This window comes from Macadamia integrifolia, chromosome 5, assembly GCF_013358625.1.
Source record: "Macadamia integrifolia cultivar HAES 741 chromosome 5, SCU_Mint_v3, whole genome shotgun sequence".
NCBI classification, from domain to species: Eukaryota; Viridiplantae; Streptophyta; class Magnoliopsida; order Proteales; family Proteaceae; genus Macadamia; species Macadamia integrifolia.
In genome coordinates this window covers 12,583,812-12,600,757 of record NC_056561.1, presented here as the reverse complement: position 1 = coordinate 12,600,757, position 16,946 = coordinate 12,583,812, and the positions used below count along the sequence as shown (strand labels likewise).

General features: G+C 40.3%; 3 protein-coding genes across 3 annotated transcripts; 1 reads left to right on the top strand and 2 right to left on the bottom strand.

Moving 5' to 3' along the window:
* Positions 1-1,923: 1,923 nt before the first annotated feature.
* On the top strand, positions 1,924-3,709 carry LOC122078370 (zinc finger protein CONSTANS-LIKE 16-like). The gene is made up of 2 exons (XM_042644337.1): positions 1,924-3,196; positions 3,293-3,709. The coding sequence occupies exons 1-2, from the start codon at positions 2,120-2,122 to the stop codon at positions 3,545-3,547; spliced, it is 1,332 nt and encodes a 443-aa protein (XP_042500271.1). The 5' UTR covers positions 1,924-2,119; the 3' UTR covers positions 3,548-3,709.
* A 2,340-nt stretch (positions 3,710-6,049) lies between these two features.
* Positions 6,050-7,450, bottom strand: LOC122077888 (aspartic proteinase nepenthesin-1-like). The gene has a single exon (XM_042643785.1). The coding sequence runs from the start codon at positions 7,448-7,450 to the stop codon at positions 6,050-6,052; it is 1,401 nt and encodes a 466-aa protein (XP_042499719.1).
* An 8,473-nt stretch (positions 7,451-15,923) lies between these two features.
* Positions 15,924-16,886, bottom strand: LOC122078952 (homocysteine S-methyltransferase 1-like; the record flags this gene model as incomplete). The annotated part of the gene is given in 2 exon segments (XM_042645161.1): positions 15,924-16,364; positions 16,815-16,886. Coding segments are annotated over 2 exon segments (255 nt in total), but the record flags the coding sequence as incomplete, so codon positions are not given.
* Positions 16,887-16,946: the final 60 nt, after the last annotated feature.

Below are 16,946 nucleotides of genomic sequence, written 5' to 3'. Positions count from 1 at the left end.
ACTTTGATAGCAGTTGTTGGGATTGGGTTGGAAGCAAAGTTACTTCCGATGGTGAACAACACACTAAAATGGTATATACAAGAGCAACAAAAGCAAAAAGAAAACAAGCACACACACATTAGGCAAGAGATTTACATGGTTCGGTAAATCCCTTACATCCACAGAGTGAGATCCAAAATTATGCTAAGAATCAATAGAAGAGAAGAAGAAGTACAACCCTTGGTATTTGACACTGAAATCCAAGCCCTCCATGTATACTCTTCTCTCATCTCCCATTCACGCTACACCCTCACCTTGGTTCCTTGCTTAGTCATTGTACAAATGTTGCACCTACATTGTGCCTCTTGAGACTCTCATAAAGATCCTCATATCTTGACTTAACACTTTTGGATCATTAGTTGGATCAACAATACTACTCTTTGTGGTAGACACATCTTTTTTTTTTTTTTATAGGCTCATCCTTGTTTTCTCTCTCCATTATAGAGAAAACCCACTCACTCTCTACTTTCTTCTCTTGGAAGAAGACTCCAACCTCCTTCACTTACTTAGAAGAATCATTCTCTTGGGAAGACCCAATTCTTGAAGACTTTACACATATTGAAATTTAGTCTTCCACTTGTTTGGAAGACACAACTCTTGGGAAGACTCCAATCTCTTCCACTCACTCTCTTTTTTCTCTTGTGGTAGAGAAAACCTATTAACTCTCTCTTCTTAGGAAAACCCATTAAGAAGAGACAGTGGATGCCAACTCATATGACACGTACCTTCACTTGGGTTTGGACCCAATTTTGATTTAACTATACAACAAACTCTCCATCAATTCATCTAGACCATTAAATCAATCTATTAATTGGACTAGAAAAAAACCAACAAACCCAACAATCTCCACTTTAGTTTTATTTTTTATTTTTTTTATTTATCTTAGCCACTCGGAGACTTGTTGAAAAACCATCTAGACCATTAAAGCAAACATTCAACCGCTCTAAATAAAAGTCACAAACCAAGCACTCCCCTGGCTCCAATCTTCTTATTTATTTATTTATTTATTTTTTGTGTGAGCGAAGAACCCCTCGAACTTGCCTAATTAAATGGTCTAGGCCCAAGGGTAAACCCTAGTTACATGTAGCCACACCCTACCCGTGTAACAACACTGGCCATTAATATTGGGCAACAAAGGAAATATGCTTTGACTGATGACACCAAGAGATTGCATAAGTGTGATCACAGCTGATTGAGTCTAACCAAATTAGCAGCAGCTTAATTGGAACAATAGAGGAAAACTATCAAAATCTCATTAGACTAACGGAAATCTTGTTTGCATATCTATCTAGATCCGTATACAGAAAGGGACAGTCAGAGAAAAAACACAATCCGTATCTTCTTAAATTTCCAATTGATGCTGGTCTGCATTTTAATCCACGACGTACATTCAAAACACATCATGGCTGTATTTTCCAATTTCCATCCATTTATATGTGGTAAAACGTCTACAGAAAATCAAGTAAACTAACAGGACAGAGAGGAGAAGAAAGTATCAGAAACGTTTAACTGAGAGAGAGGGAGAGGGGACCGCAGCACCAATCGAAGGAAGGTTTAAACAGGAATAATTGATGGGTAGAGACAAAAATGTGCAAATGGGGTCTCATCCGTTATAGAGAGACAGACATAGGCTTTGAGAGTGAAGGGCAGAGAAAGAGAAAGAGAAAGAGAAAGAGAAAGAGAAAGGAAGGACCATTTTCAATTTTAGAGTGGGCCCACAAGAAATCCCTTCATTAGACAGGTAGCCAATGGGAGGAGAGGGATTAGGATGGACACTAGAAGTTCAGCCAATGAACGACGAGATAAGGCATAGAAGTGGGCCCCGAATTAGCAATCCTTCTTTGTATAAATCAGAAAACTCCCAAAAGAGCGCGTGGAAGAGGGAGGGAGAGAGAGAGAGAGAGAGAGAGAGAGAGAGAGAGTAGTCTGAGAGCAAAAAGGCTTTTTATGGGTCTCTCTTCACTCTTCCTCTTAAAACAGTAATGGAGTCTTTTGCAACATTGCACCTTCGAAATGGGAGCTAACCAAAACTCCCAATAACGGTTTGGTTTGCTTTCTCTGCTCCAATATTCCTCAAGCAATGAGCTCCGATCGGAAACTAGCCAGCGCTATTGGCGGAAAGACGGCGAGAGCCTGCGATAGTTGCCTGTGTAGACGCGCCCGTTGGTACTGTGCTGCCGACGACGCCTTCCTCTGCCAAGGTTGCGATGGTTCAGTCCATTCTGCAAACCCTTTAGCTCGTCGCCATGAAAGGGTTCGACTCAAAACTGCATCACTGAAGCCCCCCACTGAAGATTCCAATCCTTCTTCATTCGAGAATTCTCTCCCTTCATGGCACAAGGGCTTCACCCGCAAAGCTCGAACTCCTCGAAATGTCAAGAAGCCACCCAAAACTGAAGAATCCATGCCCTTAAACCCTCTCCCTCTAGTCCCCGAGATGGGTAGTGATGAAACCTCACCGGACGAGAACGAAGACCAGCTTCTCTATCGTGTCCCAGTCTTTGACCCTTTTGTTGCTGAGCTCTGCGCGTCTACAACATCCAGCGAAGCAGCAGCACCAGCTAATACTGTTGCTACAGTTTCTGTCGTTGAAAGTGAATCTAAGGCTTTGTTACCGGTTGCTGTTGATAACTTACCTGGATTTCTACCGTCAGATATGGATCTTGCAGAATTCGCAGCTGATGTGGAGAGCTTATTGGGTCGAGGGCTTGATGAAAACTCGTTTGGCATGGAAGGCTTGGGACTACAGAGTGCTAAAGAGGAAGAAAGAACCATGGATGATGCCATGGAGGGTTGCTTTGGAAATGGGAAGGTGAAGGTTGAGGTGGAAGATAGAGATGACGTGGATACTGTTGTTGGATGTCACGTGGATCTAGATGTTGAGATGGGGAGAGAGACACTGGACTTGAACTTTGATTATGATTCGCAGACTACAGCTGAGGAGGAAGAAGAGGAGAAATTTAGTGGTGGTGCAACTGCTGATGGCGGTTGTAGTGGAGGGTCGGCCATGATGATGATGAAGATCAACGGTGGATATCAGTTAAAGTTGGATTACGAGGCGGTCATCGCCGGTTGGGCTGTCCAGGGCCAGGGTTCACCCTGGACCACCGGAGACCGGCCTCAACTCAACCTGGACGATTGCTGGCCCGATTTTCTGGTAAGCTCGATCCCATAAAGCAATTACTCTTCATTAAGTCTTCAAACAAGTGATCAAATGGTTCAGTAATTTGAAAGTTTTCATTAATGTTTGCAGAGTATGTGCTCCATGGATGTTCATCCTCATCATCATCATCTACCATATGAAGAAATGGTAGGAGGGGGACATGTGGCGAAGGGTGATGGAGGGAGAGAAGCTAGGGTTTCAAGATACAGAGAGAAGAGAAGGACTAGGTTGTTCTCTAAGAAGATAAGGTACGAGGTGAGGAAACTCAATGCAGAGAAGAGACCCAGAATGAAAGGCAGATTCGTTAAGAGGAGTTCCTTCGCTGGAACTAGTTTTCCCTTCTAAACCCACTAGCTAGTCATGGACTTCATCACCTTGGAACGTGTTTTTTCTGTCCGGGTTGAGTTATTAGTTAGGGAAGTTGTAACTTCAGTTTTTACTTCGAGTCATCTATACTTACACTAGTGATAAGCTAAGCTAATAGATGCATAATCTTTTAACTTAAAACGATCCCTCCCTCTATCAATTTCTCCCTCTCCCTCTCTCTCTCTCTCTCTCTCTCTAAGGATCTTGAAGTCTGAAGATCTTTATCCTAAATGTCTGTCTATATACGGAAAATCAAAGTCAAGTAAGAAAATGACAATTGAAGCAATCCACATGACACCACATGAATTCTCAAGGGAAGATGAATAACCATTGCTCTCTCTCTCTCTCTCTCTCTCACACACACACACACAACAGTATCCAGAGTGACTTTCTGGATTAGGATTAGGATTAGGATTAGGATTAGTAAGTGAAGCGTAAGGTTTGGATCAAATTTTAAAGTCTAGAGATCCTTATCTTAAATCTCAGTCTATGTTGGAAACCCAAGTCAATCCAATTATCCAAATGTCAAATCATTGATCTTCAAGAAATAAATTTGGGAGCAACCCACGTTTGTTGACGTTCTGATAATATTATCTGTGAAGGAATTAAGGTCATTGGATCCAAGAAACTAGGGAAACTCGACCCAAAATGTTTCTTTACTTCTTTTTAGATGTAAGATGAGGTACTGAAAAAAAGGCTTTTCTGCGACTAATTCTCTCTCTCTCTCTCTCTCTCTCTCTCTCTCTCTCATATGCAAATAGTAGTACTTTTGTCATCAATACAACAAAGAAGTTTATGTCTTGTTGTCACGCACCATGGCCTATGGCTTTCTTCGACTTTTTCTTTTGTACAGATATCTTTCTGAAAAGAAAAAGATAAAGATAAAATATAATATATAATATATAATGGAAAAACTTTCCTACGCTGAGAATGAAATTTTCCACTCACATATGGACCCCATTTGAATGATATTTCCCTAAAATGAAAACAACAAGAGCCAATTGTAGTACTAGATCCAACTTGAGTGTGGCCCCACCATTTTGGGCAATTGTATGTCTGGTCACAGTTTCATGACAAGGAACTAAACATGGAAGGAACGAGTATGATCTGGAAGCATGATCACAACCATTGGAGATGATTTCATCCTTTATTAATTTGAATTATTGAATTGTATTTTGTATCTTGATTGTAATGTAAGAATGTAGGGTAGATAATATAGGATATTTTTAAAAGATATTTTCAGTCTTTCAGTTCTGGTATAGGTATTAATAGTAGTGGGACCAATTAACTATTAGTTATGAAGTTAACTATAATTTTAAATTATGAGAAAAGTTCGTTAGTTGGATCTTAATTGATTGTGCAATTAAGAGACTCCGTAGTCTAGTCTGAACCAATAAATCACGTAAATGAGATCATTTCTCTTCCACTCTCCCATAGTAGAAAGAGTCTGAATTAAACATATATCCTCAATCAAATTCAAGATTTGTGCTCAAAATGCCACCCTTAATCATTGTCATACCGAGCGATCCCTCACTCTTAAACTTATAATAGCTAGCTATCTTGTGGGTTCATTATAGTCTTGCAATATTGTTTAGTAGGGAGTTATTTAAGTTATTTAGGAAGCTTTATTGCATGATTAGGAAGATCTTGAGGTTATTTAGAAATTTGTTTCTCTATTTTCCTATAAAGCAAAGCATGTATGCCCCAATCGTAGTTTAGTGAATGAAATTAATTAAAAACAGAGTTGGATCTTTCTTCTCTCTACTCACAGTACCATTCACATATTATCGGATTTTGATCACGGCCTATCACTGGGCATTTTGGCATCAAAGTCTACCCTAACTGTTTACCAATAAAACGAAGCCTATCCTAACTTACATAAGCCAGCCATAGATACCATAGATCCCTACAAGATGCTTGCTTTCTTTCAAGAATTTCAAGTTGTGTAAGAGAACTTGTGAAAGATTAGAGGAACCTTTACGCCATTACAAATTGAAATTGCATATTGTTTTCCAAATAGGCACTATATATCACATTTAAGCCAGGTGTAAATCGGATAACAAAAATCAAATTCGAGACTCAAATTCGAGACCTCCTAGTAAGTGTGGGGTTAGCGCATCACAATTGACCAACTGCGCTAGGCAACTGAAGTGGGTAGCCTTAATTGGATGTGTGGTAACAAGTAAGCTCGAAAGTTGTCCCTAAACTATCTCTCATTTCCAACGAACACACTTAGAAATAGCTTTAAAACCAAATTAAAACAGAAAACTTTAAAAGATTCCCAAAGGACTAACTCTTGGTTCATAATCAAAGAAAATTAAAAGGTCCTAAGGCTACTTAAAATTTCCTCAATTTAATCTTTAGCTATTGAAACTGTAAACCAGAGAAATTGGGTATGAGACTAAAAAGATGAGTTCATTAAATGGAATTATTTATTTTGATTGTTGAGTCCAAGCTATTTTAGAGAATACATAAATAATATTAAGCACTGCCTCCACAATCCTCAGGAGCAAAGAAGAGAGTTCCAGTATCTCCCAACTCCAAATCATAGGAGAATCTGTGTTGCGCTTGCTGAAAAGCTCCAATTATTGTAGTGGCAGCACCTGGTATAAGTGCAACACAAACAAAATGTGCCCCTTTTGTAAATACATTTATGGGCTGCACAACAAGGTTAGCTCCTCTGAAATGAAACGTCATGGTTGGAAACCTATTAAAACCAGATGGACTTGGGAAACAGAGATCATAATCGGGCACATATCTTGGTCTGGTTCTACTATTGTATGGTTGAATATGAAACTGTGCGAAGTATTGAACAAAACCAGCTCTCACACGGGCATAAACATTAGAATCAAATGAAGTAGTGGCAGCACCTGTATCTATTGTGCAACCAGCAGAGAGGGATCTCCCAAGTCCAAGGGGAGAACCTGCAATGCTGATATCTTGCAAGTCCAGGTAGTAGAGCGATGGGTTAGATCCTCTTATCAATGGCGTAGACACAACTTGTGGTCCTACCATCCTTGCACGTTCTCCAATATATAACTTTGAACTGGCTTGTTCAGAATTAAATAGGCAATAAGAGAACCGTTTTTTGTTTATCTGCCTCCATATGGGAGAAGTTCCATAGCCTCCAAACCCTAAGCCCAAAAGCCCAGCAGCTTGATTCTGTGGTGGAAGCATATGATTGTAGCTTTGTAAGCCACAACCCAAGAAGAAATTGGGATAAGATTCAACACGTACTCTAGTTGTATCAGAAAGGAAGGTCAAGGTCTCTCTTACAATAGTTCCCTTCGTTGAGGGCCCACCTGATCTAACCCCGTAACTTATTTTGAATCCACAAAACGTTCCGAAGCAATCCTCCCTTGTAGTTGGACAGTCTCGGTGACCACAAGGAATAGGCCTATAACTTTGAGATTGTCGGTATGGAAAATTGGGTTGCGACAGGGGTAAGCAAGGATCACAACCTTCGCATTGTACCCAAGTAATGTGACTTCCAGTGTCCATGATTAAGAAATAACTCTTCCACTTTCGGCCAAGATTTGGTGGAAATGAACCTATACCCACCTGGGCTAGATAATATACACCGGTTAATTTCACTAGTGTCGCTATGTCATCAACTTCACTGCTTCCATTCCAGCTTCCGTCTTGTCTCATTGTTGTAGTTGGGAATAGATGTTGCATACGGGCTTCTGTGGCCTGAATAAGTAGATTAGTCTTCTCCACATCTGTTCTGTTTTTCCCTGGATAAAATGGTGAATGGACGGAGAATGGGTGAATGAGGCTTAGAGTGATGGACTCGGGACCTTCATGAGCAACAATGGAATATAGTAGCAATGAACTCGAGAGGAGAAAGATTAGAGATAATACAGTCTCCATGAAAGCCATTTAAGCTATAAGACTAACAGAGAATGGAATGTGAGCACCAAGGCACATGAGGAGATTTATAATTGAGAATTTTCCAAATATAGAACCAAATTAAATGTAGAACTAAAGGATGTGTAAGAAACGGTTGGTGCTTTTGTCTTGTGTTAATGAAGGGGAAATAATGAAAAGGTTTTAATGTGCACGAAAAACCCGGCCAGCCCAAGGAAGATTATACTTTAGAGGTAACCGTCATAACTCGTCAGAGAAAAAATGAATAGATGGAAATTTCTCTCTCTCTCTCTCACACACACACTTTCTTGTCCTAACTTCATTTCAGTAGCTCTTTTGGTTTTCTCCCAGAATACATAGTATCTTCCATGTTGACCTAAAATGTTGAGGAAAATTGCTCGTGAGATATAGAAAATAGTTTAAGAGATTTTTCTACCATGGTGAAGATAGAATCTCTTCAGCCATGGGATCTGACATTTTAATTCAACTAAAGAAATAAAATTTTGGACCATTAAAAGGTATGGGAATTAAAGAATCCAACCATAGTGTCAAATAAGTGTGAATTAAATAATTCTCTTTTCACCCTAGGTGGACAATGAAAAAAACTAAGCCAATAGCTTATGAATGAGAATCACGAGTATGTAAATTTTAATCAATCGCTGTCTATCTTGATATTTCGAATTGGTTATGATGTTTTTCACCTATCTGTCTAATAGATTTAGTCAGTGATTTTAACAAAAACTCTAAGGGAGTGGAGTTGGGAAGATTTTCGACTTACCTACCTCGTTTCGGACATTGTTTCTAGGGGTTGGATTTGGGTGGGTTAGGTCGATAACTCAACTCAAAAGCAAACCGAGGTTAGGGAGAGCAATCCCAAGCCCAGCCCAGCCCAACCTAATCAAATGTTGAGCTTCTACTTACCCAGCCCAATTCCAACCCAAGAAAAATATAAAGGCCCACATTTGGCCTTAATAAACCATGAAGGCCAGTCAATCCCATGCATGAGAGGTCACCCAGAACAATCCCAAGCCCAACCAACCTAATCCAATATCGAGTTTCCACTTGCCAAGCCCACGTGCAATCCAAGAAAATATTATTATTAAAGATACCCAACAAATCTCATGCAGATTCTCAATTCAAAAACATAATTGCATTCAAGAAGAAGCACTCTTGTTGCACTGTGAAGTCCTCTTGAAAGATTAATCAATTATTAACACCAAATGAATTAAGATCATTCGAAACAGGAATGCCACCAACTAGGCCGCTATTGACCACTAATTACTCCTTCATCGGCCGCTCGAGCTTTGCATTTCAAGGTTTTTTTTTTTTTTTTTTTTTTTTTTTTTTTTTTTATCTTACCCGTCTCCTCTGCTCTACTGGGAGCTTGGCCCCTTCTACTATCTTATCTACTGCCTTGCTCCCCAGCTCCCTATTGCTCCAGCTGCTCGTTGTAATAGCTTGTTTCTCGGGTGGCTCGCACCTCAGGTGGTTCGGCTGAGCTAGAGTGGGCTCAACAGTGGGCCTATGTTTCTGAGTGCACGCATAGCGGCTCCATTATGACCAATTAACGGTTGATTAAGAACCAGTTAATCTATCTTAATTACACTAAAACATGGACATACATAATAGCATAAGCATGTAAAACAAGCTATTAGTCCAAACAGAATGAAATTAGGTATAAAGCCATTGATTTAAGAGAACATGGACATACATATTTTCATAAGCATTATGATATTACAGTTTCCCGCTCAGTTAGGACCTGTAGACCATAGATAAGAAACTGGCCCAGAGGATGACCCTGGGAAGAAGGCTCTGATGCCTAAGTCAATATTCTGATAAAAATGGGAGAGCTTTGAGTGTTTTGAATATCTTACCTTAGAAATCCATTAAGTCTTCTTTATATAGTGGTCGGGGGATCTATTCATTGGCTGGTTTGTTGCTTTCCTTGCTAATGTGGACTCGTGAGCCATTGGTGGGTCGATCACCATCTGAGCCAAGGTGGCAGATCTCATAATAGCTAACCATTGTGGCAATAGTTAACCCAAAACCGTATTAACCAGAGGTAGGATAACCACCTAACCTAACCCTGGTCAAGTTTTCTGCCTTTAGTTTAGTCTAAAAACGATTATGGGTGCCACTATCCCATGATTAGGTAATGGATCTAGGTGACACATGGGCAATAAGTGCTAATTATATAATACGACATTATGTTAGTTTTAAGTTTCCATTCAGTATGGGGGTTGTTGGTTTCTGGTCGATGTTATGAAGGACGAGCAAAGTGTGATCGGAGTTGCCCCTCCTGATAAAGGTTGAGGTTTGAGTTGGTCATCTCTAAACATAACATAAATATGTGCTTGGGATATTAAGTACCGACCACAGAAGTCATTATTCGGTGCAATAATGGCATATTAGTTTAAGTTCCTAGAATAGGAGGTTAGAGAAGTAGAACAGGTATATTCCGCCATGACCTCATCACTCTCCCTTGATCGCTTCTTATTCCCATGTGTGAGTTCTAAGACTCTTAAGTGGATTTGATGTCATATCTTGATATGTGTGTTATCACATTAAGGGTGTCATCATTAGTCGCCTAGGATAGCATGATATCCAGCTGTATGTGAGAGGCGATGTAATTTCATTAGAGAATGAGGTGGACACGCATCTGCTAGTCCAGGTTGACAAGGTTATGCCCTGGATCGATGAGTTTTCCTCATCTTAGCTGTTGATGGTTCCCTTTGTTTGGTGGTGGAGATTTATTGCAATTTCCTTGTGATTTCTCTGTTGTATAAGTATGGTGAGCAGGGTTTAAAAGGGGTTTTACCACTTAGTCTTCATATCTCGTCTTGCTGTCATCTTCTTTCATTCTGGTGTTGTAAGTGTTGCTGGCGATCATCGTGGGTGGCTCAATTTTACCTTTCTAGTGATTTTTTATCATTGTGTTTTTTTTCATCGTGATTTGAGTCTCCTATCTTTGCTTGAATCTGTAATTTTTCTTCTCCCTTCTTCATAAGTTTCTTCTTTTTTTCTTTCTGCTTCTTTATAATGGTATCTAGGGACACCTCGTCGGATTCTGACGAGCATTCTAATCCCAATTTGGGGACTTTATACACCCCTCCTTCTAAAGGTAAAAGGCCCACTACACATGGCTCTCCTGCTAAAAAGGTTCCCAAACCACAAAAGGCACACAATAAGATCACCTTGGGTTATAACCCTATGAATAACCCTACTTCCAAGCTTCTTGGTCAGGTTGTCTCCAGAATCAACTGAGGAGTTAGAGAAGTATAGGAGAGTTTACCATATTCTTGACTCAGTAGTCCTGAGAGTTCCTAGTGAGGGGGAAGGGCCAACAGTGGTAGGGAAGGGGAGGCTTGCTTCTAAGATCATTTCTTTTTATCCAGCCTTTGCTTCACCATCCACAATTTTCTTTATTGAATTCTATAATATTACAATATCATTCCTGCCCAACTGGTCCAGAATTCTTAGAAGAGTGTGTTGGGCTTCTATATTAGGTGTAAACATACGAAGAAGGATCCCACCTTAAAGTTGTTTATGAACGTCTACACCTTATCCGTGAATCCCACCTTTCATAGGTGTTTCTACTTTAGAAAGCAGAGTAGGCTTCACCTAGTCGTAGTTTCACTTGGTTGTAGATTCTCTATCGACCTTGATACATGAGTGGAAGGATAAGTTCTTCGCCAAGGCTTTTGAACCATTAAATTTCAAACTGTTTGGTCAGTGGCGAACACAAGGAAGTCTAACATGGCGCCTGCCCTTACGAATGAGGAGAAGAGAACTTTGGAGCAACTGAAGGTGCCCATTGATGTTGTTCTCTCCATCAATCTTTCTGATGATGAGTGTTGGCTAAGTATGGTTTAAGTCTGGGTGACCTTCGTTGCTAGTTGTGGTTCGTATGTAATGATGTGTTGTTATTTTTTCTCATAGTGCTAATTCTTCCTTGTAGTTCCTATGGATCATAGTCTTCTTCAGGAGGTGCTTGATGAGGTTGGTGCCAAGCACGAACCAGGGGAGGATTTACTATTCCTACTCCCAATAACCAAGGGGTAGCCATTAGCAAGGAGTTTCTGGGGAGGTTTTGGTAGGCGTATTTCTCCTTAGCGGGAGAATTCTAAGTTGTCAGTTGACAACATTCCCCTCACCATAAGGAAATGCAAGTGCATAGGGGATGGCTCTAGCATAAAGAAGAGGAAAGATGTTTTCCCTAATTAGGGGATTTCCACTCCATCTGTCATAGCGGGTGTTATGGCTACTGGTATCAAGACTACATCTACCCTTGTTGATTTTACAGAAGAAGTTACAATCTTATCACCCCTAAAGCGAGATGGCGAGGGCCAAGGGGGTCCCAACGATCAGGTAAAGGGGAAGGAGATTGTTGCTCCTGTTGATGACCCATATGTTCCCAATTATGGGGTTTCTCATGGGCAATCAGTGTTTGATGATGCAAGTGTAACCCGTGCTATGGCGACTGAAGGAGTTCTTCCCAAGGATAAGGCGGCCTTTTCAGCAAGAAATTTAGCTCTTATCGGTGAAGGGTTATACATAACTAGCAGGGGTTCCGGTGGTTAACTATTTCTCTTTCTCTATAGGGGCATGAGAGCTTCTTGTTTGAGCTGAGGAATACTACCGAGTGGGCAAAAATATAGAAAGAAGTTTGAGAATGTAACAACGAGGTAACAAGGTTAATAGGATAGTTGGAAAGGGTGAGGAAGGAGGAGGCTTTTAACACCATGATCGTGACCAAGAGTGCCTAATACGATGGGCTCATGGCCACCCTGAGGGAGATCGAGAAAGCTTCACTTGTGACTACAACCAGAGCCTTAACCCTAGAGAAAGAGCTGAAGGGGAAGAACGTCGAGCTCCTCTAGGCAACGAATGATGTGGATACCCCGAGGAAGTAGCTGGTGCTTTTGAAGAATGAAAATGCAAGGCTTAAGGATTGGGTGAATTAGACCATTGCCCAAGTCGAGCGTGAGGTTCTCAATACGGTTACAAAGTACAAGGTTACCAGGACTTCCAAAAGGAGAGGGCTAAAGCAGGAGACGAATGTTATTTACTTGGGCTGCTGATTTTGCGAAAGGAGGTAGAGAAGGTTCATCCAGACTTCGATTTTAGTATATTCTTGAAGGAATGGGTGAAGATCAAGCAGTTGAAGATTGACTGGTTTTTTGCAGCCTCCACTGATGGCTAGCCGAACATTGACTAGCTTGTTGCAGGTGCTGGTGGGGGTGCTCAGACCAAGATTGATGAGGTCACACCTCTTGGTGTGCCTGTGGTTGCCAAAAAAGGGGCTAACCAGAGAAAAGATGGGCCTATAAAACAATTCTAATTTTGGTTGATTTTATCCAATTCGGATTTAATTTTCATCTTCTCAAAATGTAAATCGAACTAGAACCAGATCAATTGACACCCTTATATATGAGTATACAAATCAAGATAGAGACAAGTGTTTCTGACATGCCCCGATCCATGGTAGGAGAAGAATTCTTTCAAGAACTCTCCCTTAACAGTGACAATTGTTGGTATTGTATATTATCTTATCTTTTCACAACTTTAGGGTTTCTTCATCATACATCTAATGGGTCAATGTTGATTATATAAAGAGTCACGGTATGAACCAACCCCGCAAGAAAAAAATATTTATATTCCCATTAAAGGATAATAAAGCCCAATAACACAATATGAGATCACTTCCGAGTATTATATTTAATAGATCTACCCCAACGATAGTCAACACCTCACTAACTTGATTTTTACAAACAAAACAAGGACCATGCTAAAAGAAGCCTTAAAACGGATTATTGAAAGGAAGTCTTGGTGGCATATAGTTTTGCTTCCAAATGCTCAACAGGGCTGAAAATCAGATAACATCTTCCACTTTGGATGAAATTAGACGGTTTATTAATCATTTTTTCTTGGATATATGGTTTCAAAATTATTCTGTAGGAGTCAAGACTCATGAAGGCGATCACTATAACATATTATCACATAATTTGTCTTAATTTTCAACTTCTTGGTTGAAGGGCCGCCCCCAGGGGGGGTGTTGTTAAAACCCTAAATATAACTTCAACATGAACTTGATCTGCAAATGGGGTTAGGCACAGTGGAACAGAGATACAGTTGGGCCACGAAAGGTGTTGAAGGATCCAATCAATAGTTAAATAATATAAAAATGGTACACATGATATGCTATTGATCCTTAGATTCCCCTTTAAGAAACTTGTGATTTTATCTATCAAATAAAAAAGGGGAATTCGTTATCTAGTATAAAATGAAGCTATCAATTCAATAATAGACTTCTGTTGGTATTCCAGCCTTTCTTCTTCTTCTAGGGCTTATCCAAAAGAGAATCTAGTACCTATTAGTTGTGAATATTTAAATAGGATGAATTGGCCCTATGGATATCTTTGCTTCTGAACAAAACAATTAAATTAGATAGGTCAACTAGAATGTATACTCGAGAAAGATCTATCTATTTTATGGGAGAGGGATAGGTATGCTAGCGTAGTACCTAGGAATTAGGAATGCTAGCGGGATTTTGGCCATAGGATTTGGTCAACTTGAATTGAACCATTGGATGGAAAGAATATATACAAATTTACAATCCATGGTTGCAACACCTTCTCTCTCTCTCTCTCTCTCTCTCTCTCTCTCTTCTTGTCGGAAAAGACATTCATTTTAGTGGATCCAGCCGGAGAAAGCAAACTCCAATGAGATCTTTTATCAAATCATACGGAGAAAGTTGGATCTGTTTTCGTTCTCTCAAATCGAAGCACAGTATGAGAGAGAACATAGTGGATGGTGCAGGAGGAAAGAGGGAGAGAGAACCATGGCCGGAGGTGGAGGAGGGAAGGGAGCTCGCACATCTCTGCTGTCGTTGCCGCTGCAGCCATCGCCTTCGGCGCTGCCATTGCTGCTGCCGCTGTTGCCACCGCCTTACTGCGCAACAGGAGTTGTTTTCTCATGAATTTGCCAACAACAGTTTTTTTTTTTTCCCTTTCTTTTTATCGATTTGCAGAGAGAGGCGTGTGCATCGCCGACAAGTTTTTTCCCTTTCTTCTACCGATTTGCAGAGAGCCGCTGACCGCTGCTGTTCCACTGACTCCTCTGGTTTGAGCTTCTGCTACCGCCGCTGCTGTAAGCAGGAGAGGTTGCTCTCCATGACTCGCTGCTACAAGCAGGAGAGTTTCTCCATCGACTACTCTGGTTTGAGCCGTTGCTACCGCCGCTTCTCCACTGCTACTTTCCCCGAGTTTTGAACTTTTTCTCCACTGAGTTTTGAACTCTTTTTTCTCTTGGTTTCTCCGGCAACAATTGATTTTTTTTTTGCAACAATTGATTTTTTTTTTTTTTTTTGTCTTCTCTTCGATTTGCAGACACCCAGTAATCTACCAAAAAAAAAAAAAAAGAAAAAAGAAAGGATCGTTGCCGACGACGGTGATGCTCCAAGCACACTGGCCGGAGAAGGGGCTGATTGGAGGAGTAGTTCCGTGGAGCAGCAGTATTGGAAAGGTTTTGTAAGACCACGCCACATGAACGAATCAGATTTTTTATGTTTCATCTAACGGTTAAAATCACGCTACTATACCTTATTCCTAGGTACTACACTAGCATACCTATCCTTTTCCCCTATTTTATTTAGTTTTTCAGTTATAGAACAGATAGCAACAAACCAACGAGGTCACCAAAAACAGGGAATACTTAATCAGATTGGGTTGGAGACTCCTCAAGAACCCTTAATCTCCATGAGCTCTACTGCTTAAAGGCCAAATATTTCCCAAATTCAGACTTCCTGGATTCCAAACGTTGTAATGGATCAAGAATTTGGAAAAGCAGAGGAAGAAAAAAAAAAGGATCGTTGTTTAAAAAATTGGATGTACTTGATAGCAGGCACAGTGGTGGAGGATATTGCCATATGAGACCTCGATTTGAGGAATCTCTTCACTCATCGGATCGTGGCTGTAGAATGAGTGTGGGGGAACAGTGCCAAGGGCACTCCAGGAATTTGACTGGTAAGATGCTGATGTCATAATTGCAGCCTGCTCTTGAGTTTCTCTTCACCAAAAGTGATGGAAAACTTACTACTTAGCCATTTAGGCAATGGGTTATATGGAGACTTACGTATCCAAGGTGGTTGATTCGATCACTGTTTTGTGAACAGTTGAGCTATAACAATCCAGAAATAGGTGATATAATAGAACTACAGGCCATTCAATGTGATATTACTGAACAGTTTGTGGATCTTTAACCATGCCAAATCAAGCTTTCAATGGTTGTATGAGTTTCAGACAAACTGAGATTTAGCATGAAGGTTAATCAATAAGCAATGAACACTTGAAACTGTATGATTATGATTAATCATCCAAATTCCGCACCAACCTGTTCCTGCTTCTGTAATGTACCCCAATGAATCTAGAACTACCAAACAAAGATCCACAATCTTGCTGATTCTGAACTAAAGTGAAGTTATTGAGGATACTTGATCTACACATTGTGTATGATGAAAAGATATATTAACAATGGAGAAAATTTGTTGTTCACCGTTGCTCATATTGCCAAAATAAGGTACCTGAAAACAGTTTTCATTTTCATGAACAATATAACCTCAGAAACCACAATAATTATTTTTTTTTCTTCTTTTTTGGGATGGGGGTTGATGGGGAGGAGAGGCAATCATTTGAATGATAAATTTCCTCAACCCTCCAGTCAACAAAGCCTTGTCCCAACTATTTCAAACCTGAAATTTCCCTGTGGAGAAACAAAATCGTTCAAGATCTTCCTTTTTAAGGACCTTGGAGATGGATTTAATGGTGGAAGGTGTTGTCCTACAACATCCTCCAATGAGTTTGGCTCCTGAATCGCGCCATCTTGTTGCATGCAATTTGAACATGTCATCGTCAAAGCACTCGGAAGGCTGCAAATCCAAAACCACAATAAGAGATTGAATGAAAGAACATAGTAAAATAATATTTGAATGAGAATCCTCTACCACCCATTGATCTGAATGAGTTCACTGATGGATAATTGATTGGCAATTGGAGGAGCATGGTCCAGAATTGGAACAAATCACGATAACACCACCCCTGCCCCCCCCCCCTCCCAACCCAAAAAAAAAAAAAAAAAACTAATCTACCATGCTATACCCATCGTATAGGTGGTGACCCAAATTGACAGAAATGTCAAAATGTATGTGTATTACAGATTAGTAGTATGCCATTCAACTTGCCACAGGGAATGAGGGATCTGAGGACACTCGACCATATCTTGAGTGGTCTTCAAAAAGATCACACAATTATCGACACTTGATGTAGACATGCAAACAGTGAAGAGAACATAAGCAACAATAATTTTACTCTGCACTCACCTTCCATCTCTTAGCTCTTCCATCCCACACCTCCCCACTATTGGGATAAACAACTATTGTTTTTCTCGTAAACTGGAAAAGAGAGAAAAATGCAATGTTAAAATCTGGAAATGACAGCCTAAACTAAGAGAT

Bases quoted from the DNA above. Each gene is read 5' to 3' on its own strand.
- LOC122078370 (XM_042644337.1), top strand. From the start codon at position 2,120: ATGAGCTCCGATCGGAAACTAGCCAGCGCTATTGGCGGAAAGACGGCG. The intron at 3,197-3,292 runs GTAAGCTCGATC...TAATGTTTGCAG, and splicing joins ATTGCTGGCCCGATTTTCTG to AGTATGTGCTCCATGGATGT.
- LOC122077888 (XM_042643785.1), bottom strand. From the start codon at position 7,450: ATGGCTTTCATGGAGACTGTATTATCTCTAATCTTTCTCCTCTCGAGT.